Source organism: Rhamphochromis sp. 'chilingali' (assembly GCF_963969265.1).
Source record: "Rhamphochromis sp. 'chilingali' genome assembly, chromosome: 19".
In the NCBI taxonomy this organism is placed as follows: domain Eukaryota; kingdom Metazoa; phylum Chordata; class Actinopteri; order Cichliformes; family Cichlidae; genus Rhamphochromis; species Rhamphochromis sp. 'chilingali'.
The window spans coordinates 14,663,271-14,687,267 of NC_137946.1; the positions used below are offsets into that span (position 1 = coordinate 14,663,271).

Consider the following 23,997-nt stretch of genomic DNA (forward strand, 5'->3'; position numbering starts at 1 on the left):
GATTCATATTGATCCTACCCATATTATAGAATCTGTTTCTAGGAAGACCGGTATCATTGTGCTGGTGATTATTTATGTAAACCCTTATCCTGCCTTGTGAAAATAAACGATTGATTCAAAAGACTTGAGCCGTCCTTCATTTCTTTCTATTTTACTTTCAAGATGACAGACTTTCTTGTAATTGGTCTGGAATAATAATTCTCTAATAATCATCTGAGGGTCGTCCACTTTTTTTATTTATTTATTTTTTTGGGGGGGGGGGGGGGGGGGGGGGGCAGTGGGTGCTTTTTCACTTATTTTCAGAAAAACTGGTAGGCCTAAAAAAAGCTATCTACTGTATAATAACACTGTGTAAATGTCATGTCCTTAAGAAATAGGAAAACATTCAGCGAAGAGCTGACACAGGACCTGAGAGATGCATTTTATCCTTCAGTTAATCAATCTATTGTATGTAGATGCATATGGAGGTCAGGAGAGAGGCACAACAGAGCCCAGATCTCAACATTATTGAAGCAATGTGGGATCATCTTGACAGAGAATGGAACAAAAAGGCAGCCAACATCCAAACAAGAGCTTTGAATGTCCTTCAAGAAGCCTGGAGAACTATTCCTGAAGACTAATTAAAGAAATGACAAAAAGTTTGCCTAAGAGAGTTCAGGCTGTGTTGAAGAATAAAGGTGGTCATGTCAAATATGGATTTTCAAGCTTGTTAGAATTGAGAGAATAGAACTTTTTTGCTCTATAAACTGTATTTCCATGTTTACACATACATTAATCACCTATTTTCCTAGCAAAATACATAGAACTGCGGGGTGGCTCGGGACTTTTGCACAGTACTGTACATAAAAGCTTAAATCTTTTTATTAAAGGGGTTTTGCTGAGGCATCACGGTTAGACATTAAAGTGGTCCCAGATGACCAATTTTTTTCATTTTTAATGAAATAAAAAAAAAACTCTAAGTGTAAGGTGTATGTTTGTTATGGTGAAGTAGTTTAGAGGATGCAAAGCATTTTGGGGAATATTTTAGGAAATAAGTGTGAATTAATATGTTGGTTAGGTTCATGGTACTTTGAGCACTTTTAAAAAGAGAACCTAACAAATGTTTCAGTAAATCTGCTTCAGTAAACTTTTAGCGTCAAGCTGTGTGTTAGTGTGGGTACTAGGGAGCATAAAAGAAACTAAAACAATGATGTACCATGGCATTTTAAGGGAGGAGATAAGAAAGAGCACAGAGAAGACTAACACCATCCCCTAGTGGACAAAATGCTACATTACAAATACCTACAGCTAAACCATCTTCCATGAAGAGAAACAAAAGGCATACTAGAGGACTCCAACTCAGCTATGATCAAAAAAGAGCAAACTCAGTGACAGCATGATGGCACTGTGCTCCCACTTCCACTTTGATATTTGTGTAAAGCCCAGTGCCATGAGCTGAACTGTACAGCTGAGTACTTTCATCAAACGCCTCCAGACTCCCCCCCACACACACTGGCAGGACTGGGGAAAGCCCGCAGGTGGGGCCTGCCCATTAGTCCAGTGATCCTTTATGAGAACTATATGAGTATCTTTTCCCAGCTTCCCTTATGAACAATTCTGCACTAAAGTCTATGAAGAGATACAATATAAATGAATGATTTTGTGTAAGATATTGTACATTGTACTGACATTGTGTCAGTGTAGACTTAAATCTCAATATAATAAAGTTAATGCCAGTGTAAGTGTATCCAAACCAATCGATAATGAAATATATGGCTAAGACCTTGACTTTTAATTAATATAAATGACCAGATGTGTGTAGTAATAAATTCACACCAGAGTTTTGCTTCATTGCTAAGAGGCTGCAAATCAAGACTTTGGAGAAACAACTACACATAGAGGCCCTTAGAGGTCAGTGGCAGTGAATTAATTCCACATCTCGCTGATTAAAATCTGCAGGATTTTTTTTGTGTGTTTCTGTGTACACAAGTTACGTGTGTTCACATGTGTTTGTGGATATGTAGTGAGTGTACTTTTGTGGATCAGATGTGCCAGTGTGCTGGGGAGGTTGATGAAAAGCTCCCCCAAAGTGAGGTGCCATGCGGTCAGCACAGCGGTCGTGCAAGAACAAAGTCTAACCTCTGTGTCCCCGCCCTGGAAACCCAGCCGCAACACGAAAGAAGAAAACAATGGACAGCCAAAGAGAGAATATCATTAACACAACTGCGAGCCTTCGCAAAGATCTGAATTAAAAATCAAATCTCAAAGAGGTTACAGCAGCTTTCACTATGTTTAAATAAGACCAAAAAACAAAAAATGGTGCGTAAGTGTGTTTTTGTATTAGACTGCTTCCCCGGCTTTCAAATAATTTTTTTTCCCTAAAGCTATTACCATTATGCTAAGAATAACAAAATGCTTATTAAATGACCAATTATAAGTGGCTGAAACTGGTTGGTAATGTCATGAAATCTTCAAATTATACCATAAAATATGGCCACGAGGGAAGGAAGACATACAGTTGTTAAACAATATGTCCTAAAGTTGCCTGATTTGACATGTGGTCTACACTAGCATGTGCTGCCTTTCACTAACTCACCTTGCTCATTTTACTCTTGCTGTCAGCGGTGAGGAATGACATGTTATTGATCTCATTCATCACCACAAAGTTTTGTTCCTCTCGCTTGAAGTTCTGCAGGAGAGAAACAGAAGCATAATTATTGGATGGATTAAGTTTTTATAAACACTTGCAAACAAAAAGGCCAAGTGAACATACTCACATGAGATTTGGACCAGAAAATAAAGACCTCTCCAACCATTCGGAAGAGCTCTTCTGCATCTGGGTCAGGACATGTCAGCCACCTCGCTCTGTAGCAGAGTAAATTATTATAAGGCTAAAATCTCTTTATCACAAGTTTATAAAGATTTATATATTGCAATTTTGTCAATATGAGGCAGGATTCATAGCTTGGTGACTCTAACATTATTCTACCTGTTATTGTCCACATAGCGAATAAGTAGAGGGTAAAGGGCATACAAGTCTCTACAGAGGACAGCAAACTCATCACGTATAGTGCCATCTTCCTCATCTCCCTCTGATTTTCCCTCCATCCTTAAATGGTCCTCCTCAGCCACTACCTTTGATGTGCGTTTCTTTAGTTTCTCCATTGTTGGGATGAAGTGAGACTTGAGCATTTCTGGCTTTGCTCTGCTAACAATGGGCTGTGAAAACACTAGTGGAGAAAAGAACTCGTTTTAACAGCCTTGCAAAGGAAACCAAAAAAACACTGGCATGTGAGCAGAGTTTAAAACAGCTCCCACCAGCCAATCTCTTCATCCAGGAGGCTTCATCTATTCCCAGGTTGTTCACTACAATTTTCATGATGCTTCCTAGCAGCTGATTAAGTTGTTCTGACGTGACCTCGGTGCACAGTCGGCCCTCCATCTCAGGAAAATTTTCAGGTCCTCCCTCCCACCAGCGAATGAGGTAGTTACAAAGCATGGGTAAAGTAATTTCAATCACATGAGGCATCTCAGTGTAACGAGCCCCCGACTCTGCCAAGTCCCCAATCTCCTTCAGCAGAGTATCCAGCTCTGGGATGTCTGGACATAATTCCTGGACCTCATTGGGAAGGCCCAAGACTTTAATCCAGAAGAGAAATATTGAAAGATAATTCAAAAACAAGACTTTGCTAGAATTTTAAAAAAAAAGTGTGACAACAGTATTGCACTCACTGGCTCTCTCTCTGGGAGTCTTTGTGGTGTACACAGAGAAAGCATTGAATTCATTTAGATGGGGTTCTAAGTAGGCCACCGGCATAGCTGCTGCAAGGTGTGCCAAACACTCTCCAAGAGCTGGCCTCTGCCTGTAAAGGTAAAAGGACGAGTGCAGCAAATGCTCCAAAATGATCAGTAGTAAATTACTTTACATCTTAAAAAATATGGAGTCACCTCTCAACATGTAGATTTTTCACTGTCCCCAGGGAGTAGATGCTGCACATGATCCGATAGCATGACATCTGCAGATCATCCACTGTATGCAAAAACACAGAGAGACAGAGAGTGTCAGAATTATTAATGAATAACAACGAGGATACAAAACACATGTCGAGACTAAATGTTCTCCCTTGGCCTGCGTGAGTTTTGTCTTAACTTCCTATCACTATCCAATAAAGACTTTAAAGTGGCTGTAGGTGAGTAGTTGTCTGTCTTTCTTTAGTAGTCCTGTGATAGACTGGCAACCTGTTCAGTATCACTTGAATTGGTCACTGGAATTGGATAAGTGGTTAAAAGAACAGATGGACGGAATATAAAGCATGAATAAGCACTCACAGATGACATCATCTCCAAATTGATGCTGAGCAATGTGATCAAACAGGGAGGTAAGTACTGGGAGCAGTGCAATGGTGGTGTAGTTGATGTTCTGAGAGACGCCTTTCACTTGCTGGAAAAAAGAGAAGCAGCACACGATTATGGACTTGGATATATGAGTTCTAATTTGTGAATGCCCATATTAAACATCATGTACCTGATTGCCTTTCGAAACTTTGCCCAATTTGAGATTTTCAACCATCTTCTCAATATCATCAGCAGCACTCTCAAAGAACGATCGTAGCCCTGCTTTAACAATCTCAGGTCCTGACTTCATTACCGTCCTAATGAGGCAAACACAAAAGGTAAAAGGAAAAACATGAAAAATAACTATAATACAGTTTTATAGTGTTATTAAGAAAAAACAAACAAACCTTGCATCCAGTGATCGAGCCAGAATGTGAAGACAGTTAACAATTGCTGGGGCATCCGTTCCTGCAAATATAGAAATAAATCCACGTCATCAGCTACTGTATATCCATAAAAACATGGAGCAATGGGATTTAGGCTAACCCGGGTGACAGAATGGTGCATTGCAGCTCACAAAATACAGAAACACACATAAAAAGAGAAGAGAGAGAAAAGATTCAGAAAGAGTGGTGCTGCAAGTTTGCCATCTTACCAAAGAGAGAAACTCTGTGCCTCACCAAAGCAGACATTTTACAGAAGATACTACAAAGTGAAAGAAAGGAAAAGGAAGAAGAAGAAAACTCAAGAAGAAATCAAAAGCCCATAAAAGGAGAAACATAATATTTGAAAAAAAGATATACAAATATATATATTTCTGTGTCATATCTATAAAACAGAGACATCACCTTGCAATCATCTCCTTCTCCTTATTGGAAGAATGCCCGCCACTACCCAGGACTTTTGCAGGTGTAGACAGAAAGTAGAGGCAGTGATTTTTGAAATACTGGTTTATTAGAGGCATCAAGATCTGAGAGAGAGAATTCAGAGGGTTTTCCACATTTAGTACAGAAATAACAAGTACAAGTATTTTACATTTTACATTCACACAATAGTCTCACCTTGGCAAAGAATTTGATTTCCTGCTCATGGGGAGACTTTTCCACTCGTCCGCTGCTAACCACAGCCTCTGTAAAACAGATTGCAATATACAATAGCACGGACACAGTGGCAAAAATTGAATGTACACCACACTATTTTTCATCTTTGCCCCACAATACCAAGATGTGCGATGAACTCCTGTGCGATTTCCATCCATTTCAGCAGTTTCTGAAGGAAACCATACGCAAACCTCTTTTCAATGGATGATATGTCCGACTCCATGTCTTTAAGGCCTCTAAAGTCGGGGAGAGTTTATATCTCAAAAATTGATATATGATAACAATAAAAGACTTCCTGTTCAGAATTTGTGCCATAATAAAACACTATTTAAGGAGGCCGCAATAATGCCATGTCCATACTGGTTTCTTATAGTGAAAGAATTAATGCTCATAATGCTCATGCTCTTGGTCGTACATCATAATACAGTCAGGCTGTTATGCATCAGTTTATTTCAGTCAAGATGAAGCCTGTAATTAATGTTTGTTTTATGTTGAAAAGACAGAAGATCGAAGTCAGTGGTTAAACTTTTTCTGGTATGCCAAAGGATGTTCACGTGTCCTATCGATTATTTTTATCAATCTACACCAGAAAAAACCACAAAGTTGAATTTTAGCAACAGCAATAGCAAACTCTTTGCTATTGCATGTAATACCATACAAATCAATGCATTTTTAGGAACTACTGATTCAAAAAGTTTTGAGTAGCTTGAATCAATTTTCTTTATTTTGAACCAAGGTTCAATGTTGTCCATTCTCAACTATTTTATTATTACCTTGTGACAGCGTATCCATTAAGCTGCAAGAACTTCAGCAGCTCGTATGCCTTCTCTCTGTCTCGTGCCTTTTCTTTAGCTGTCAGGGTATCGTAGGGCACGAGCAGAGGATGTGTTCCACCTCCTGCACAAACAAAAGCACATCCAGAACTATTTGGAAAAGACAAATCTTTCTTTCTCTATATTCCACGCTCAAAAGAAATAAAATCACCTTTTGCTTGCAGCTCCAACTTTTTCTTTCTTCCCCAGGTGTTATGGTAATTTTCTGCCAGTTGTTCTGCCATTGACTATAAGCAGATATAAATATTAGTAAGATGCTAAGCTTGCAAAATAGAAGGATGCAACATTTTAACCCCATACCTGCAGATCTCTCGAAAGAGCCATATGGGAGATATCAATGGGCTGTGGACTATAGCCATGGCTTGGATCATAAGTTGCCTAGAACAGAAAGATTGTTATGCACTCTACTGTACAACAAGCAACATTATTATTAAGTATTAATGCAGTCAGTCAAGGGCTCTAAACAACTGTATACCTGTGCAGTCTGTGAGATTTTTCGTGATGTTGCCTTCTTCTTCTCTGACTCTTCCTCCTCTCTAGCTTTCTCAATGTTCCATTCCCATGCAATCATGGCTTTGATTGACTCTTTAATTGGCCATCGGTAGATCTCTTTGTCCTTTGAGAAAAGTCGGTGTGAGCAGAAACAAATACACACACTACATCAAGATTCAAGATGATCACTGCATGTCTGTGAACGTACCTTCTCTGAGAATGTCTTGTACGGTCTAAGCATGGGGTGGGTTTTTGCATTTTCATCCAGTGCCTCACCGTATGACCAGTTATTCTGAATCTGAAACATACATGGCCATATACAGCATGAATTACAGCTGTCAGTCATGCTTACTAGGATCCCTTTGTATTTCTTTAGAGTTATATATACTGGTGAATGTATAGCTGCATCAAATTAACCTAATGTGTTGGTCCAGATTTAGCTAAAGACTTATAAACAAAACTTTACCTTTTCAAAGGCCCATTTGTCATGAGTGTATTCAGCATATCTGTTAATAAAGGGATCCAATCTCTCAGGGATGATAGTGCTATGGTTGGAAGAAGCATCAGAGTAAAATTAGCTTTAACTACGAAACAGAGAGATGATTAATTTCTAGCAAAGTAAAAAGCCCCTCACTTTGTTGTATCCACAGGTTTAGGATCAAAGTTTCCCTCTGCATCTACTGATGCCTTTTTCTCTGTCTTGGAGGAGTAGCTGGCATCTACATAGTCAGGAGGAATGGCTCCAGCAATGGCGCAGATGCATGGCATTGAAATTTTGAAAATTTCAGCATCAAATTTCTGGAATCACAATAAAAAATATTACAATATCCATCCATTCATCCATCCATCCAGGATTTAGGGCAGCTGGAGCCCATCCCAGCTGTCATTTAATAAGCCAACTAATAAACTGAAAAAGCAAAATAATTTGCAGGAGTTACCTTGTGAGCTAGTGATTCAAAGATCCCCCAAAACAGTTTGCGTGTAAGATGCAGCTCCTCTTCTGATGCAACTCCAAAATTAGCCCAACCATTAGGGAGGCAATAATATTTCCAACAACGCTCATAGTGATTGGTTAAAAGCTGCAGAACGCAACATAACAAAAGTGAAACAGCTAAACTAAAAGAAAAATATTCTGTTAATAGTGAAAACATTTTACAGGGTCCTCATACCTTTAGAGGCATTTTGGCATACTCATTGAGAATGGGCACATCAAATACCAGCCGCCTTAGCAGATGCTGAAGCATAGATGGACGTAGATGCCTGAAGAAAAAATACATTAACACCTAATCCAAACCTGGCAGTATTAAATGACATGTAAGGCATCCTATCATGTTAAACTCACTTGCACAGAGCCATGAGGCACTCTTCAATAATATCTCTTTGGGCTTTTGTGAAGGCTCGTCCACGAGACAGCCTGTAGATTGTGTGCAACATGGAGTCAATCATTATGGCTCGATGATCACTGCCAGCAAAGAGCGGGGCACACTTGGTGATGAGTGGCAACACAGCTGAGCAGAGGTAGCGGTTCAAAGCCAAAGCCATCTCAGTGGTGCTAAAAGCAACCTGTTGACAAGAAATCTTAGCAGTTATCTTAGTCTGTATAAGCTTTCCATTGTTCCCAGAGAAACAAACAAAAACAGTGTGAACTGTTTGAGCCTTACCGTATCCAGGGAGGAAGCAGCTCTCATGTCAGGCAAAAAGCCCACCTCCAGCACATGGAGAAGGAAATCTTGGTTGTCAATACCATAAACTCTGTCCAAGAACAGCACCATGGGAGCCTTGTGATCTGGCACAAAGCTAGCAGACATCTTTGGTTCAATAACGCTGTTGTCTAAGCACAACATGAAGAAAACATTTGGGGAAAGTAATTAAAATGACTGAAAACCAAGAGAGAAAGGACCTATTAGCACGCTGCTGTGTACAATGTAGGACAACCAGTAAACCATTATTGGTTTTACTGGAGCCATTATTTGGATAATTTGTTGACTGACTGAATACATAACTAATTTATTATGAATTTTCACCTTTTCCAAAAGCTGGAATCTGAAGAGGAAGACTGATGACTCCCACCAGATCTTCTATAGGAACCAGAGACCTCAGAATGGCCCTGATCCTGAGAGCCTCACCTTTACCAGCCTGGATCAACTGTAGAGACAAACACACTATAAACGTTTTTTTCTCTATAAAACTAAAACATTTGGATAAGTTTAGCATGGCAGCTTACATGCATCTCTGGAGCACATCTTCCCAGCAGGTCAATAAGAGCAGAGTAAAAAGACATAATGGCATTTCCCAGGTGAACCCTGTTCTCCTCGTGCTGTTCCTCTCCTCCAAACCTGTCGGTAAAAAACATGTCTCTATCTTTCTGCAACACTAGAGCAGATAATAAAGTCCTTCCAATGAAGCCAAAAAGCTCTTACATGGGAAAGCGTCTATCTTTCTTAACACTAGGGCCATCCCTTGCAGGGTCCTCTGATATTTTGATTGCCTCCTCAATTGCAGCCAGGAGTCCATTACCACCCTCTCCTCTCAAGGCTGGACCAAAGCACTCAGGCCTACGGATGAGGAGGCGCACCACCACATTTGCATTCTCCTCTACACTTTCTCCTACAAGAAATAGAGACCATAGTTCTTATAGGTTATTGATAAGATCGAGAATTAGAAATAATGAGGAAATTAAAATGAAATGTTACAATGAAATGTTGAAAAAAAAAAAAATCTGACCATTGACAAAAACAGCAAAACGAAGAAAGTCAAGATATTTCTCTCCACCACAAGGATTCCAGCCGATGTCAGGATATCCTTTAGCCAGTAGCATTGGACAGCTCTGAAGTCCACATCCGGCTAAATACTTCACTACCTGGAAAGATTATGAGTGTATTCAAGTCAGGTTAAAAAGCTATAGAATTTTGAACAGATAAACTTTGTTTTACCATTTCAAGATCCTGCTCTTGAAGAGCCAATGCCAGCTCGTTATTGTCAATACAAGACGCTGCAGCCACATCCAAGGGGGTGGAGCCACGCATTCCTAAAGTATACAACAAACGCAGTGGCCAGGTTTATCACAGTCCATGTATGAGAAAGAAATCATCGAGACTAACACTGGATTTCAACAAAGACAATCACCAAGGCCAATGCCACTGTTCTGGAGAAGGTAGCTGAGATGGTCAAACATGGAACGCTGATTTTGACGACTGATGCGACAGAAGTAGCAGAGGAAACGGCAGCAGTTTGTCACCACCCGAGGAAATCTGATCTCCTGTAGGAATAAAGCAACAGAAGAAGTAACTTAAATAAAGCAGTAGATTTTATTTATTTTATACATTTGTCTTTCCACAAGAAGATGTTTACAATGATGATGAATGAATTAAAAAACATACTTTTGAATCCCCACCGCCGAGTACATTGACCATGACCTCCATGACAGTTTCATGCATGCCCAGAGCTCGCATCAAGTTGGGGTGCTGATAGAAAACTTTGTTACTCATGATGTTCCTAAGAAAGACCAATTAAATTTAGCTTGTATCACACGAACTTATCAATCATTTATTTTAATGCAAGATACTGAGAAATGAGAATGAAAATTTAAATGTCATCAAACCCAATGCTTTGAATTATAAGTCTCTCCTCTTCTGGACCCATCTGGACAATAAGCAGTGAGCGGATCTGGCCCAAGCACTCCAAGAGGTCCATGGTGTCCTGAATGGAAACTGCATTGATGGTGTAGGCCTTAGGAAGGGCACGCATGAGCTCACCGAGTCCATCATACTGCCTGTGAAGGAGGCTGAACATCATACGCACGAGCTCAGGGTTCTGGATAAAAGACTCCTGCGCCCAGTGGATCATAGTATGTGAAATCAACTCCTGCAATGTGCCTGGTGCAAAAAGACAGAAGGTTAAGTAAGAATAAGAATGGTCTTGTATTAAAGTGGCCCTAGTTAGATTTAATTTTGGAAGACAATACTATATATACAATAAAACTCCTGGGAAAAACTGCTTTAATAAAATACATTACTGACAAATGACAGACCACAAATCCACAAATTGGTTATCCTTATGTGCAATAATCATCGTTTTTGCATTTAAACATGTTGAACTTGGTAATAAATACTAAATTGCTTGTTAAAAGCAAAAAAAGGCTTACTTGGTTTTTTGTCTTCTTGTGGCTCAGACTCCACCTCCTCCTTCTTCTCACGAAACTTTTTCACCCTTTCCAGCAATCGAAGGAGCCGTCCACGGACAGAATTATCCACTTCTTCCTCTTGTTCCTCCTCTTCAATGTGAACACCTGAGATCAATGTTTTAAGTAAGTCAATGTAACGGTAGGGACAATTTTTCAATGCACACTTGATGCAGGAAGTGAAAACTGACCACAGTGTGTCAGCAAAGCATTGTGAAAGGCGACCAGAGATTCGCGGACTTCATCAGGAATTGGGGACTCTTCATCCTCAACAGAGTTCTTGAAGTTCATGAGCATGTTGACCTACAGTGAGGTTAGAAACAGGCAAGTATGATAATTTTTTTTACTTTAAGGGATGTTTCATGGTAGTACATGAGTAGCTAAGTCCATTTTATATCAGGCAAAATAATTTTTCCACTTTTCTGTTGAAATAAAACACAGACAAAGAAAAATGTGTAGAAATGTAGCCAGTTTTTAAAAAATATTTTTAGAATTTATTTATACAGTTTAACAGTTAACAAATGTACTCTGTTTTCTTCGTACTTGCTCCTGTGGTGGGGAACGAAATTCACGGGTCTTGCGAGCAGTCTCGGCAGCACTCATGGTGAAGGCCTGCATGAGTTCATTATAGCGCTGCCTCTGGTTGGACTGTATCTGGTTGACAAACTGGTCGGAAAATGCAATGATGGCCTCCACTCTATGACGTAGCTCACAGTCACAGAAATACTGCAGCAGAGTGCACATCTAAAGGACAAAAGCAAAGTGAATCAGCATTAATAAAGTTAGATATCAAGCATTCGGAAAGAGAGTTCCTCTGAATACACAAACTGTCATACCTGTAGTTTCACAGACTCTGGTAGCTTCATCTGGAAAAGTCCTTGCTCTAGATGTTCTTCTTTTCCCTCCCCGCCCGTCTCTAAAGCTTTCACTTCTTTCTCTGTTTCCTCAGCTCCTTTCTCACCATTTACCGGGTCTGTCTCAACCACTGTTTCCTCATGTTGCACAATAGATTCACCCTCCTCTATTGCTTCTTCTTCCTCCAGTTCTTCCTCCTCTTCTTCATAACCCAACCCATCATCCTCAAATTCCTCTTCTTCTTCCCCCAGGGCTTCCTGCTCCCCTTCTTTAATCGCTGCTACTTTGGGAAGGTCCTTCTCTTCTTGCACCTTGGCATCCCCCTCACCAGGCTCCTCCGCTTGCTTGCCTCTAAAGACTGTGGGCTCAATCATCTTTAGGATGTGTGTGACATCTTCATCATCAAACACACCCATTATGAGAAGGGTACTGATGAGCTTTAGGATTGGAACGAAATGAAACTCAACACTGCCTCCCACAGGATCTCTCATGGCTTGACCCCCATCCTGCACTGCCTCAGTCAGCATGTTCAGAGCTTTGGTCTTTAGCACCTAAAAATACAATATGTTGATTAAATGTAAGGTATAATGTATATAATATACAGTACAAAGCATGTAAAAATGTGATTATTAGTAAATTCAGAGTTGCCATTAAGTGCAAAGACACCTCAGTCTTACCAGTAAGGGAATGACTGGACTAAGTGTGTAAATATCTTGATCTGTTCCCACAAACCCAACAGAAGAGAAATGAAGTTTTGGACGCAGACATGTAGTTAGGCCGACGCCAGGTAAAGCATGAGACTTGTCGGAGTACAGAGTGATACTACGTGTTTCTTCTGTCATTGGAACTATGAATTCCTTGTTGGTCCCCAGACGATTCCTTTTAGCTGACTCCAGGTGCATGCTGATGAGCAGGTCATAAAAGCCACTCCTCATTGGTCCAGGTAGGTAGGTGTTCTCTATGGCGTAAAAGAGCTGCGATTCATCCACGTGGCTGCACAAAGCATGTGCCACACGGTTGTTTCCCAGTGCACAAACTGAGCTGTATAGCTTCAGAGTATGGTAGTGGAACTTCAGCAAATCCATCCGTTCAGACAGCTCCAAGATGTCAATACACCTATTTAAAGTAAAGAGATTTGCTGAAAAAAACACATCTTAGCATCTTCTAAGAATAAGAGATGAATACAGCAGAGATGCTGACCTGTTTTCCTCGGGGATGTGAAGGGCCATCATAGTGAGTGGCTCCGTACACTCCACCATCCAGCCTAGTCTCTCACTAACACGTCCCATCTCTGGAGCTAGGAAGTTGTTGGGCATTCGGCTCCAGATAACTGGAGTTAACATCTGGACATCCAGTCTAGGAGGACACTGCGGGACTGGATTTTTGCGTTCACTCCGAAACATCGCGGCTGAGATCGGCATGATGTTCTAGCAAGACAAATGAGGCATTAAGAAAGGCTGTTACACAACACAGCCAATAACTGGAAACTGTATTTCCTATTTTGAAGGTTGATTAAATGCAGCAGTTCTTTGCGACTGACCTTGAGCTTGCCTAAATCAAACTGAACCATATTCTGACTGGAAGGCAGAACAAAGACAGCCGGAAACAATTTTGTGGTTGGCTCCACCTGAAGGAAGATAATTTAACACTAATACAGAATTTAACCAGGAATAGAATAGAATAGCTCATTACTGTCATTGCCCATGTACAATGAAATTGTGGGTGCTCCATGCCAATATGAATAGTAAGACAGCAGGAATAAACAACAATATACAGTATACAAGCAAGAGGAAGGCATAATATCAGACTGAAAATGATCTAACCTGATAAAATGTGTTGATCTCTTTTCCATTTCCAGTGAAAGTCATTAGTCCAGTGTCCAAATCAATGAGACAGCCAATCACAAAATCCTCCTGACTGACTCGGGTCTGCTGGGAGCTACTGAACTCCCCTCCCCATACAATATAGCAATTGCTGCGTTTGATACTGTAAAAACAAAGAAGAACCAAGAAACCAGTTGTGTATGTTTATCATATTCAATTGGAAACACAGGCTTTTTTGGGGGGGGTGGGGGGGGGTCTTTCCATAAGTAACATACCTGTCATGAATGTTGCCTTTGTCATCACCTACAGTGACAGTTACATTTCTGACTTTGCTGATATCGAAATGAGGGTCGTACTGGTGATAGTCAGGTGTTATCCAGCCAACCCACACGCCACTTAGCTCCTGTCCAGCAAACACTCGTACTGAGTAATAGTACTGTTGAGCGAAGGAGAAGAAGAAGCACACAAAAATTATTTAATGTGAAAATCACTGATCATCACTGTTAAAAAAGGCAGTTTTCTTATATAGTTTGTTAATGATTACAAACTGGCAGTAGCACCATAAATGGCAAGTTTAGGCATGAACTTTATACGTTTATGAATATAATAACTACATAAGTTCAGACATACTGTAGTGGTATTGAGGATGATGTCCATGTCATCCCTGTCATCTGGTACTACATCTTCCACTAAGCGGGGCATGGTGGGTACAACAGGGGTTGGAGTTATTAACGCTGCCTTTTTAGCCTTGAAAAGGAAACTGCAAAGAACAACAGTAATTACGCTACCGCTCACAAACACCGTATCCCATCGATAGATTTGACACATCCACTTCTAAAGTGGTGCTATGTGATTCCATACCCTTTCTTTTTGCTTTTCTCAGTGGAGGCATCTTTCTCGTTTTCTCCATTTTTGATAGCAGGCGTCTCTTTAGGAACTGAGGTTTCCTTCTTCTCTTCCTCCTGCTCCTTGCGAGTAGCAGACTTTTTGAGTATTTCAAAATCAGAGCCTGGGTCCACCTCCAACACTTCATCCTCAGGGATGGTCAAAGTGCGAGTAAGAAGAGTGGTCCCTGCTGGGATTTTAAAAGTCTCATGAAACTCAACTGGCATGCTGAGTCTGAAGAAGAGCAGATCTGTGTTGGCATTCTGAGATCCAAATGTTTTGTGGGTCGCTTTAATACAAGGGGGGGTATCAACTGTCCCGTCAACACGTGACACCTAGTGCACAGACAAACAGGTCTTGATCGTGATCTTGAATTTACGTATTCAGCGTGGAAATAAACCATTGTAACAGGTGATGTACAGTACCTCAATGTGAGGATGATCAGCTGGGACAGGAATAAACTGGGGAAGGCTCTTGCTGAACCACATGGTAATGTCTCTTTTCATGTTGATAGCAAATGGTTCAAACCCTTCCTGTAGGCCACAGATGGTAAAGTATCGAAGACTGCTGACATTCTGACCCAGGTTGATCCTGCCAACCTGAGACAGGCCCAGACTGCACACAGGTATGAAGCCTGGAGGTGTTGGAAACATGCATGAACACACACATGAAACATGGAATACACGTGCAAAGGTACTCACTTTTTATTGTACCTACCTTCTCCTATCTCGATATCCTTAAAAGCCATCTCTGAGCCCGAATCACTGATCAGCATTTCTCCATTGAGTGTGAACATGATGTTCATCTCAGTGAGGTCAATCATACAACCCACCACATCACCAGATTGCCACTGACGGCCAAATGGCTCATTTCCTATGTGCCAGCGTTGGGCCTAAAAACATTATAACTTTGTAGTTTAATACCAGACAGATGTAGGCACCCATCATAGTGTAGAAACTATGGTCTCCCACCTTAAAGCCATTGAAGACATACGCCAACTCATCTGCACCAAGTTCAGTGTCTGCACGAACATTGGGCCTGGACCAGCCCACTCTCATCTCTCCAACTGTCACAGCTTCAAACTCAAAGTACCACTTCCCCTGTGTAACAGCGTAAGATTTCTCTGCTCTGAACACTCTGATTTTATCTCCACGGGAGCTGCCTGGTCCATGTCCACCTATAAAAGCACAAACCCACTAATGAACACTTCAACAATTAAAAACCTTGTACATTTCTTTAATAAAGGATCTTCCAAGATGACGTTAAAAACATGATTTACTGCTTTTAAATGGTGGAAACTTACTGCTCTCCTGATCAGGTGGTTCTATGTTGTAACCGTAACCAATCAGAGTGCGAACAGCAGCACAAACCGTGTCTCTGTTGGTCTTTTTTGTCTTTTCATCCAGGAGGTTATAAGGAACCAGACGAGGATTGCGCTTGTTCATAATGTCCTTTACAAAAAAATAATACCAAACATTAAAATATAATTACACACATTTCAATTATTTTTATTATTATTACTAGTAAATCCCTGTGTTACACGTGGGAGAAGGGGGGCATTCTAGCATGCATATGCTATGACTATTATAGTACGATGATATGGAACATTATATTGTGACACATCTGGCATTTTATTTGGAGTCAGTTAGGAGAATTGTTGCTTACTTACTTAACTTATCTCTCAAGTGTACAAATCTAAATGATTTTGGAATTTCTATAAAATATTTGAAAATAGATGCCACAGACATGTTGGCATCAGGATTGATTTATTCGTCTGGGAGGAGATTGCGAACACACACACATCAGGAGACATATGCTACAACCATACTAGTATGATGATAATGATGATTATCATTTTTGTGACTCCATAGAAAGAATGGTGGTACCTGGACAATACTGTATGTCCATCCCTGGCGGACTCGGTCTCTTGCCCAAACATTGTGTCCATTTTCTGCCAGTCTCTCCACTAGAGTGTTTTGATTTGGAGTCAGCTTGACATGGTTAAGGTCCAAAGGGGCCGGCTTGTATCCGTTACTCTGCATGTACCTAATTAACAATGCTATGTGATCAAAATGGGTCCTGGAGAGCCTTTACAGATTGTTATAAAAATAACTTCACAAGTTAAGGTTATTTTTTTTTTTTTTTTTTTTTTTTATTAATATTTTTGGATGGACAGAAACATTAATAAATAAATATACAACTGCAATAATCATACTGTCAGTTCTCTGTCCATTTCTAAACAAACAAACAAACTAAGACAAGCAAACAAACAACACACTAACAAAAAAAAAAAAAAAAAAAAAAAAAAAAAAAAAAAAAAAAAAAAAAAATTACATAAATAAATAAATAAAATAAATAAAACCCAGGAGAAACAAAATAATACACCGCCTCCTGGAAAACATCAGCAAAAACAAAAACGAATAAGGGTAAAACCCCCTGGTGCAAAAAAAAAAAAAAAAAAAAAATTACATAAATAAATAAATAAATAAAATAAATAAAACCCAGGAGAAACAAAATAATACACCACCTCCTGGAAAACATCAGCAAAAACAAAAACGAATAAGGGTAAAACCCCCTGGTGCAAAAAAAAAAAAAAAAAAAAAAGGCAACAACCAAAATACCAATGACACATGAAATATCCCTCTAAGAGACCATTTATCATAATGTCTAAGAGACATTGTCAATGTACCGCAAAAAGGGACCCCAGACCTGCTCAAAAATATCTTCTCTTCCCTTCATTCTATACATAACCCGTTCATATGATGCCATCCTAGACATTTGTTCGGTCCATTCCTTGAAAGAACAGGGGCTGGATGACTTCCAATGCCTAAGAATTACCCTGCAACCAGTTATAAAAGCCAGACGCATCCACAATCTCTGTTTTTTTGAGAGAATGTTATCGTCAGGTAGTAGGCCCAGGACGCATATAGCTGGAGATTTAGAAAGATTAAGTTTAAAAATATCATTCACCAAGTTGATGATCCCATCCCACAAATAATCATTTTTCCGACATGTATACAACATATGAACTAGAGTCCCGACTTCCTGCTGACATTTCCAACAAATGTCCTTATCTGCGAGCTTCAACCTGACTAATTTACTGGGTGTCCAATAGTTTCTGTGAAGCAACTTGTACTGGATAAGTTGAGACTGTGTTTCAGGTGAGCAAACATACCATGATGAGATCAGCATCTTCCAACTGTCCTCTGAGATCTGGATACCCAGATCTTTCTCCCAACACCGCCTCAGTCCCCCCAAACTGGGAGCATGTGCCTCTCTGAAGCTCCCATAAAATTTAGATGCCCTGATTCTGTTATTGTCAGGGGTTGCAAACATCTTCTGAACACTAGATGGAGGGTCTAGATTATTTTTCAAAATGGCTTTAATACAATGTCTTATTTGAAAAAACCTCCAAATTTCCCTTGGATCCAAATTGAATTCTCGTCTGATTTCTGCAAACGATTTCATGCCAGTCTGCCCAAATAGGTCCCCCATCTGATTAATACCTGTCCTAGCCCAGGCCTCCCACCAGACCGGTTTCTTCCCTATTAATACTTTCTTATTATACCAAATAGAGGCTCTAGCGGTGAGATAAGGGCTGCTGTTGGTATATTGGTGAGCTCTAAGCCAGGTCTCTTGCATGAAAGACAGTACTGGATCTTTAAACGGTACTGGCCTACCCTTCTGAGTAAGGAAGGCCTCTAAAGACGAAGGGGCCACAAGACTTTCCTCAATCCCAACCCATGATGGCTTATCAGTAGAGGAATTATGTATCTTAACTAACTGAGAGAGGGAGAAAGCGTAATGATACCAGACCATCTTAGACAATGCCAACCCACCACTCTCTTTAGCAGCATATAATTTAGACCGATTGAACAATGGCTTTTTACCTGCCCACACAAAACCCTCTACACATGTATTATAAAGCTTTAGCAAATTATGTGGGACTGCTATCGGTAACATGTGAAGAAAGTACTGAAGTTTAGGGGCAATAATCATCTTCACCAAATTGATTCTGCCCAAAAGGGACAGATTTATTTTAACCCAATTCTGCAACAGCGAACGGATGTTTTGAATCACTGGGGAAATATTTACTTTCATTATGTTGTCTAAACCAGGGGTCAATTTAATCCCCAAATAAGTCAGACCCTCGGGCTTCCACTTGAAATGCCATGAACTCCTCATAACAGGCGGACACATTTTAGAAATAGGCATAGCTTCAGACTTAGACCAATTTATAGTGTATCCAGAGATTACAGAGAAAGAATCAATAATTGAGGAAATTGCAGGAACGGCCTGTTCTGGGTTAGTTGAAATCAGTAAAATATCATCTGCATACAAAAAAGTTTTATGTTCTTCTTGACCCAAATCCACCCCTCTAATTTTCTTACATTCACGTAAAGCTATGGCTAAAGGCTCCAAAAACAGAGCAAAAATGAGAGGTGATAAGGGTGAACCTTGTCTAGTACCCCGACTTAACGAAAATGAGGGTGACATTATCCCATTGGTAATAACTGTAGCCATTGGATCTGTGTATACCACCTGAATCCACTGCCTAAAAAAGGGACCGAAACCAAATCTCTTCAAGGTATGAAACAGAAAAGGATACTCAACTTTATCAAAAGCTTTCTCTGCGTCCAAAGAGAAGGCAACGACAGGGTCTAGCTTAGTCCTGCTCTTCCAGAGTATATGCAATAACCTACGTAGATTATCCGCAGAGCTTCTATTTTTCACAAAACCGACCTGATCCCTATGCACCAAATACGGAAGAACTTTTTCAAGCCTAAAAGCTAATATCTTAGAAATAATTTTTTCATCCACATTAATTAATGAAATTGGGCGATAATTCCCACAATGCTGTGGGTCTTTCCCTTTTTTATGTAATAACGTGATCACTGCCGATCGCATACTAAACGGTAGTCTCCCTCTTTGAAACGCATCTTGATATACCGACAGTATATCAAGTTAAGGTTATTAATGTTTTTGTAGCTCACGTTTTAGGGAGTTTGGTCCTTTTGAGATTCTCTTCTGCTTTCTCATCTCCCATTCCTACATGACAGCCTAGTGCCAACAGAGTCCTGTGAAATGAATCACACAAAATATTAGAAACACAAACAGATGAAAGCCCAGTGCTGTTAATTAAGTGAAGAATTCACCGTACTTCAGTGTCTCTCCAGACATTGCTAAATTATAGTTCTTCTCGGGTTCAGGCAGACTCTGGAAATCTACCAGGCAGGGGTGCAGCTTCTTGTTATCGTCACGAAACTTTTAACAACAAAAAGTGCAAAGATTTTTAAAACAAAACAGCTGATGTATACAACAATATGTTCTTTGGGAACCATAACCAGGACCGAATCACTCACTGGTCCATATGTCCACCCTTGTTCAATGCGGGTAACAGCCCATAACTCGTGGCTATTTTCTGCGAGCTTCTCTCGAATGCGCTCCAAATGAGGTGGAAGCACAATCTGAAATGATACTCAAATAAATCAGCACAGCATGAAGAAAAGAAAATGAAAGCAGTAAAAACTGGATTTTACCTGTATAGTGTCTACTGGGCAAGGTGTGAAGGCTGTATGTGAAAGGGACTGAGTTGGACCCAGCAGATTCCGGACGCCATCAAAATCCTGCTTATACTCTTTGATGGGCTCGATCCGCAAACGGTCCCTGGGTAGCACTGCTTCATAGCATGGAGCGTAGCCTGGAGGTGGGAGAAACTTGAAATGCCCATGACGACCTCCAAGAAGAAATCGCAGTCTTTTGGGGAAAAAAAATGACATTAGTTGGTTTACAAAACAATTATTTAAATACCTATAATGCAATTATTAATAAATAAAATCACAATATCTACTCGATAAATGCACAATATCCTACCTTATGCCTGCAGAGAAGCTCACAACTGGAAAGAACAGTCCATCTAGGTTGAAGTTCTCAAACATTCCCTGAACAGGATGGCCATTTATACGAAAGGAAATGCTGGGCACGCTCAGATCCAAGCAGCAGCTGACCACATCCTCTGCTGCCAGGAGGTGCTGATTTGTTGTGGCGACATGACGTGGAACACGTCCTGCAGACACATAAAGTGAGTAAAATTATATTTTACAGTTTACTATTTCCGAAATTCATACAGAAGACGAATAAGCAAAAGTCTGCACTAGAGTTGGTGCTGAAGATGCAAAAAACTTCTGAAAGTGTGTGTATGGGGATGTTTTTCACATAAGGGATTAAGCTGCTTCCCTTCATTAGACTCTTGATAGGAGTGCCACCAGAGAGACAACTGAATGGTGTTCTTCCACTCCTATAAGGAGCTGCACATGACTGCACAAATGAAAGCCTTGTGGAGACTCCTCTTGGATTTTAAGAGAAAACCAAAATGGAAGATTATTTGGAAACTTTCTGTTAATATCCAAGAACAATCTACCAAAACGTTTATGAAAAAGATTAGAAATAAGGCAAGGTTTTTGAAACATCAATTTTAACCCTCTCAGGCTCAAATTAAACTTTTTGTTGCTAATGCACAACCAAGTCCTGCAGCGGTACTTCTGAGTAAAACAAACTCATAAAATATGTATGTGGGGTAATCAGGTTGTTAGTTTTTATCTGTTGCAAATCGGCAACGCCTGCCTCGAGAGGGTTAAGTAAACAAGGATCGGGCAACTGGAAGTCAAAATACAACATGAACAAAGGCTGGAAGGGAAATGAACAATCCTGTGTACATTTACCATAAACCATAGTAGATTTTACCTGACCAGAGGTGAAGCCCGTCAAAACCATAAGAGTAGAGATCATCTCCAACCCCGTTACCCCCCCAGCCTTCTCCTCCGCCAGGATAAGGACTGTAACCCTCTGTCAGAGCCCAACCTACACGGAGATGATATGGCTGAGCTGTAAGAAACGGCTCTACGTGGTCCACCATCACCTCAAAATACCACTTCTTATACTGAGTGGATCCTTCGCAAGTTCCAAGGAAAACATTGGGTCTCATGCTGAGGTAAGATTACAATAAAGGAGGAGTCAGAGGAGTTGTTTAGATACTTTGGTGAAATCAACAAAGATGAAACATTCACTATAATCTGACCCACCTGGTTACATAGTTGATGATGTTAGTTTGAAGTAGAAGGTCACGTCCTGGTAACAGATTCTCTGTGATGAGATTCTGATTTGACCTTACAGCGACCCCATTACACACACAGAGGGAACAAAGCACATCCAAGACCTGTCAGGAAAAGGTTTATAGAATCTAAGACTCACTGCATTTTATACAGTAAGTATGTCGAGAGCAATAAGTTCACATGCTCCAGGTTTTTGCAGTATGCTCAGAAAACATCGTTGCAGCGTTTCTGACCTTGTGATTGCGTCCATGCTTATCCAGCAGAGAGATGATTGATTTGATGTGATTCTCTTGAATAATATTCAAAACCTCTGGACTCTCAATCAGGACGCAATATAAAACCTCCAGGATTCCTATTCTCGTAAAAAAATATGACAATATATGAATACACTGTAAAGTTTTGGGCTTTATATTAAATTGCAGAAGACCAACATAGTAAATGCATATGTTCTCAGAAAAAAAAAAATGCAAATGAATACAGCACAATAAGTTCAGTTTTATCAACCCTCTGTCGTTATAAAACAAAACCAGTTTCCATCAGCTAATAAACAGATTCATGTCCTAGATACCTGAAGATGCTTCCAAACGATCCAGTTTACTGACCAGCCAGTCAAGGTTGTCGCAGAAGAGGGCGCAGTTGGCACGGTTACCTCTGATCAAAGAAGCTGATCAAAGAAAAGATTAGAAATGCAACAGACTCACAAACAAGAAAAGTGTCCAAATGTGGTAACACTAATGATTATTAGTCTAAAACAGTGAACGAGTGAAATAAACCATCATCTGCACATACCTAGCAATTCATACAGTAAGTTCACAATCTCTTTCCATGACTCAGCAGCTTCTTCCCCAGCATACTCTGAGAAATGGGCTGCTGTGTTGTACACATTGAGGCGATCAACGCAGTCCAGAACAAGCGTAATCATTCCCTGTTACAGCAATAAAAACTGAAATAAAAGCACTGACCAAAAATTAAATCTATCAAATAAAATGTTAATCCAGAATTCAGCTGTTCTCATGAAAAGTGAGTTCTCATTATCCAAACTAACCTCTTCCTGAAAAAGGTTCTGTCTGTTTTTTAAGGAGCGGAGCTTGAACTGCTTGTCCTCGTGCTCCAGTTCCTCTTCAGGGGGTCGGAAGTAGAAAATGAGATCCTGCAACGAGAGCACCACTGTTTCCATAGGCAGAGACGGGGCATTGGCAGATTTATTTTTTCCACTTAGAGCATCAAGTCCTCTGGGAACATAAAGAGAATACAGAAGACATGAGAATACCACAACAAATATGACATATATTTTTAAAAAAAACAAGAAAATGACTAATATAAAAGATTGAAATAACATGTAAAATGCTACTTGATGAACTGGTTGAAGAGGCCTGTTGTGCTGTAAATCATCCTGGCAGCTTGAGACTCTTCAGTCTGAGATCGAGCAACCGTGAGGGCATCATCCATGTGACCTTCTTTGTGGAGTATGGCCTACGAATCAAACATGGGTGTTCTTCAAACATAAGTATATACTCAACACTCATAAATAGAAGAGTAAATGCTTTCTGCTTTACCTTTCTCTTCAGAGGACCTAGACGTGCAGATTTGGCATCAACAGCAGCATATGTAAGCCACAGGCCAGATGAAACATGCTGTACAAAGCACATGGACTCTCCATACTTGATCTCAGGTATGCCCATGCCCTCCACATCTCGTTTCTGGGTCACTTCAATTTTTTCCTGTAATTTAAATAAAAAGTGTTCCCTTCAAAACTGTTATGAATATCTACACTTGTGCTAAGAGACAGACACTGCCTTTTATAGATTTCACTTTGTACAATAACCTTTGAAATCCTGAAGCAGAAGGCTGACATCTTGGAATTTGCTTTCTCTGGGTCCACCAAGAGAAGTCCTTTCTCCTCATCCAGACAAAGGTATCGGCCTGTTGTTATGTGACGTATCCGGAAAGACTGGCCCCACTTAATGTGGCCTCCACTCCAACTACCAACGGGCACACACAAATGAGCCTCAGCCACAACATGAAGTCGCTCTAGTCATTCCATCAACATGAAGTAATTCCTGCGAGGGAATCATCATACGTACGCAATACGTAGTGGCTCAAGTCTCCATAAGGATCGAGCATGACTGCATACTGGCCCTCCTTCATAGTGAGCAACTCTGGAAACATGGCAGTCAATGATGTGCAATGTGCATCAGGAAATTTCAAGCTTGAAAATTCCAAAATATTAGGATTTTTCTTATATGCAGCAATCATTTTAGTTCATGTGCACAGTATGACAGTTTAAGAGCTTCCAATGCGGTCTTGACTTCATAGTGCAATTTTAAAGTGTAATATTTTTCATGTAAATGCTTTACTATTGCCAACACGTAAAAACTACACTTAAAGGGAAATGTTAAAACT

General features: G+C 40.2%; 1 protein-coding gene across 4 annotated transcripts in view; it reads right to left on the bottom strand.

The window, feature by feature from the left end:
* Positions 1-23,997, bottom strand: part of LOC308386967 (ryanodine receptor 1-like) — a 62,200-nt gene that overhangs the window by 31,389 nt on the left and 6,814 nt on the right. For 2 of the 4 annotated variants that reach the window (XM_080866813.1, XM_080866812.1), the window contains exons 10-73: positions 23,679-23,753; positions 23,420-23,576; positions 23,151-23,315; positions 22,946-23,067; positions 22,640-22,826; positions 22,384-22,519; positions 22,163-22,258; positions 21,828-21,946; positions 21,565-21,698; positions 21,227-21,468; positions 20,357-20,549; positions 20,023-20,239; positions 19,846-19,950; positions 19,644-19,747; positions 19,477-19,560; positions 16,369-16,528; positions 15,786-15,933; positions 15,454-15,659; positions 15,200-15,374; positions 14,908-15,116; positions 14,459-14,817; positions 14,228-14,357; positions 13,873-14,033; positions 13,598-13,760; positions 13,315-13,401; positions 12,975-13,201; positions 12,452-12,890; positions 11,756-12,325; positions 11,463-11,663; positions 11,111-11,222; positions 10,884-11,027; positions 10,341-10,614; positions 10,120-10,234; positions 9,866-9,998; positions 9,673-9,767; positions 9,464-9,599; positions 9,160-9,346; positions 8,964-9,075; positions 8,764-8,884; positions 8,401-8,570; positions 8,082-8,302; positions 7,909-7,999; positions 7,678-7,818; positions 7,374-7,537; positions 7,206-7,284; positions 6,948-7,037; positions 6,723-6,863; positions 6,548-6,625; positions 6,399-6,474; positions 6,188-6,311; positions 5,535-5,650; positions 5,376-5,443; positions 5,163-5,284; positions 4,970-5,019; positions 4,722-4,782; positions 4,505-4,631; positions 4,309-4,420; positions 3,928-4,009; positions 3,712-3,842; positions 3,298-3,618; positions 2,969-3,209; positions 2,757-2,844; positions 2,576-2,668; positions 2,119-2,133 (exon numbers count right to left, since the gene is read on the bottom strand). In XM_080866813.1, the coding sequence (XP_080722939.1) occupies positions 2,119-2,133; positions 2,576-2,668; positions 2,757-2,844; positions 2,969-3,209; positions 3,298-3,618; positions 3,712-3,842; positions 3,928-4,009; positions 4,309-4,420; positions 4,505-4,631; positions 4,722-4,782; positions 4,970-5,019; positions 5,163-5,284; positions 5,376-5,443; positions 5,535-5,650; positions 6,188-6,311; positions 6,399-6,474; positions 6,548-6,625; positions 6,723-6,863; positions 6,948-7,037; positions 7,206-7,284; positions 7,374-7,537; positions 7,678-7,818; positions 7,909-7,999; positions 8,082-8,302; positions 8,401-8,570; positions 8,764-8,884; positions 8,964-9,075; positions 9,160-9,346; positions 9,464-9,599; positions 9,673-9,767; positions 9,866-9,998; positions 10,120-10,234; positions 10,341-10,614; positions 10,884-11,027; positions 11,111-11,222; positions 11,463-11,663; positions 11,756-12,325; positions 12,452-12,890; positions 12,975-13,201; positions 13,315-13,401; positions 13,598-13,760; positions 13,873-14,033; positions 14,228-14,357; positions 14,459-14,817; positions 14,908-15,116; positions 15,200-15,374; positions 15,454-15,659; positions 15,786-15,933; positions 16,369-16,528; positions 19,477-19,560; positions 19,644-19,747; positions 19,846-19,950; positions 20,023-20,239; positions 20,357-20,549; positions 21,227-21,468; positions 21,565-21,698; positions 21,828-21,946; positions 22,163-22,258; positions 22,384-22,519; positions 22,640-22,826; positions 22,946-23,067; positions 23,151-23,315; positions 23,420-23,576; positions 23,679-23,753 (9,802 nt within the window). The remainder of the gene's footprint in view (positions 1-2,118; positions 2,134-2,575; positions 2,669-2,756; positions 2,845-2,968; positions 3,210-3,297; positions 3,619-3,711; positions 3,843-3,927; positions 4,010-4,308; positions 4,421-4,504; positions 4,632-4,721; positions 4,783-4,969; positions 5,020-5,162; positions 5,285-5,375; positions 5,444-5,534; positions 5,651-6,187; positions 6,312-6,398; positions 6,475-6,547; positions 6,626-6,722; positions 6,864-6,947; positions 7,038-7,205; positions 7,285-7,373; positions 7,538-7,677; positions 7,819-7,908; positions 8,000-8,081; positions 8,303-8,400; positions 8,571-8,763; positions 8,885-8,963; positions 9,076-9,159; positions 9,347-9,463; positions 9,600-9,672; positions 9,768-9,865; positions 9,999-10,119; positions 10,235-10,340; positions 10,615-10,883; positions 11,028-11,110; positions 11,223-11,462; positions 11,664-11,755; positions 12,326-12,451; positions 12,891-12,974; positions 13,202-13,314; positions 13,402-13,597; positions 13,761-13,872; positions 14,034-14,227; positions 14,358-14,458; positions 14,818-14,907; positions 15,117-15,199; positions 15,375-15,453; positions 15,660-15,785; positions 15,934-16,368; positions 16,529-19,476; positions 19,561-19,643; positions 19,748-19,845; positions 19,951-20,022; positions 20,240-20,356; positions 20,550-21,226; positions 21,469-21,564; positions 21,699-21,827; positions 21,947-22,162; positions 22,259-22,383; positions 22,520-22,639; positions 22,827-22,945; positions 23,068-23,150; positions 23,316-23,419; positions 23,577-23,678; positions 23,754-23,997) is intronic. The other 2 variants (XM_080866815.1, XM_080866814.1) reach the window with 1 other exon arrangement.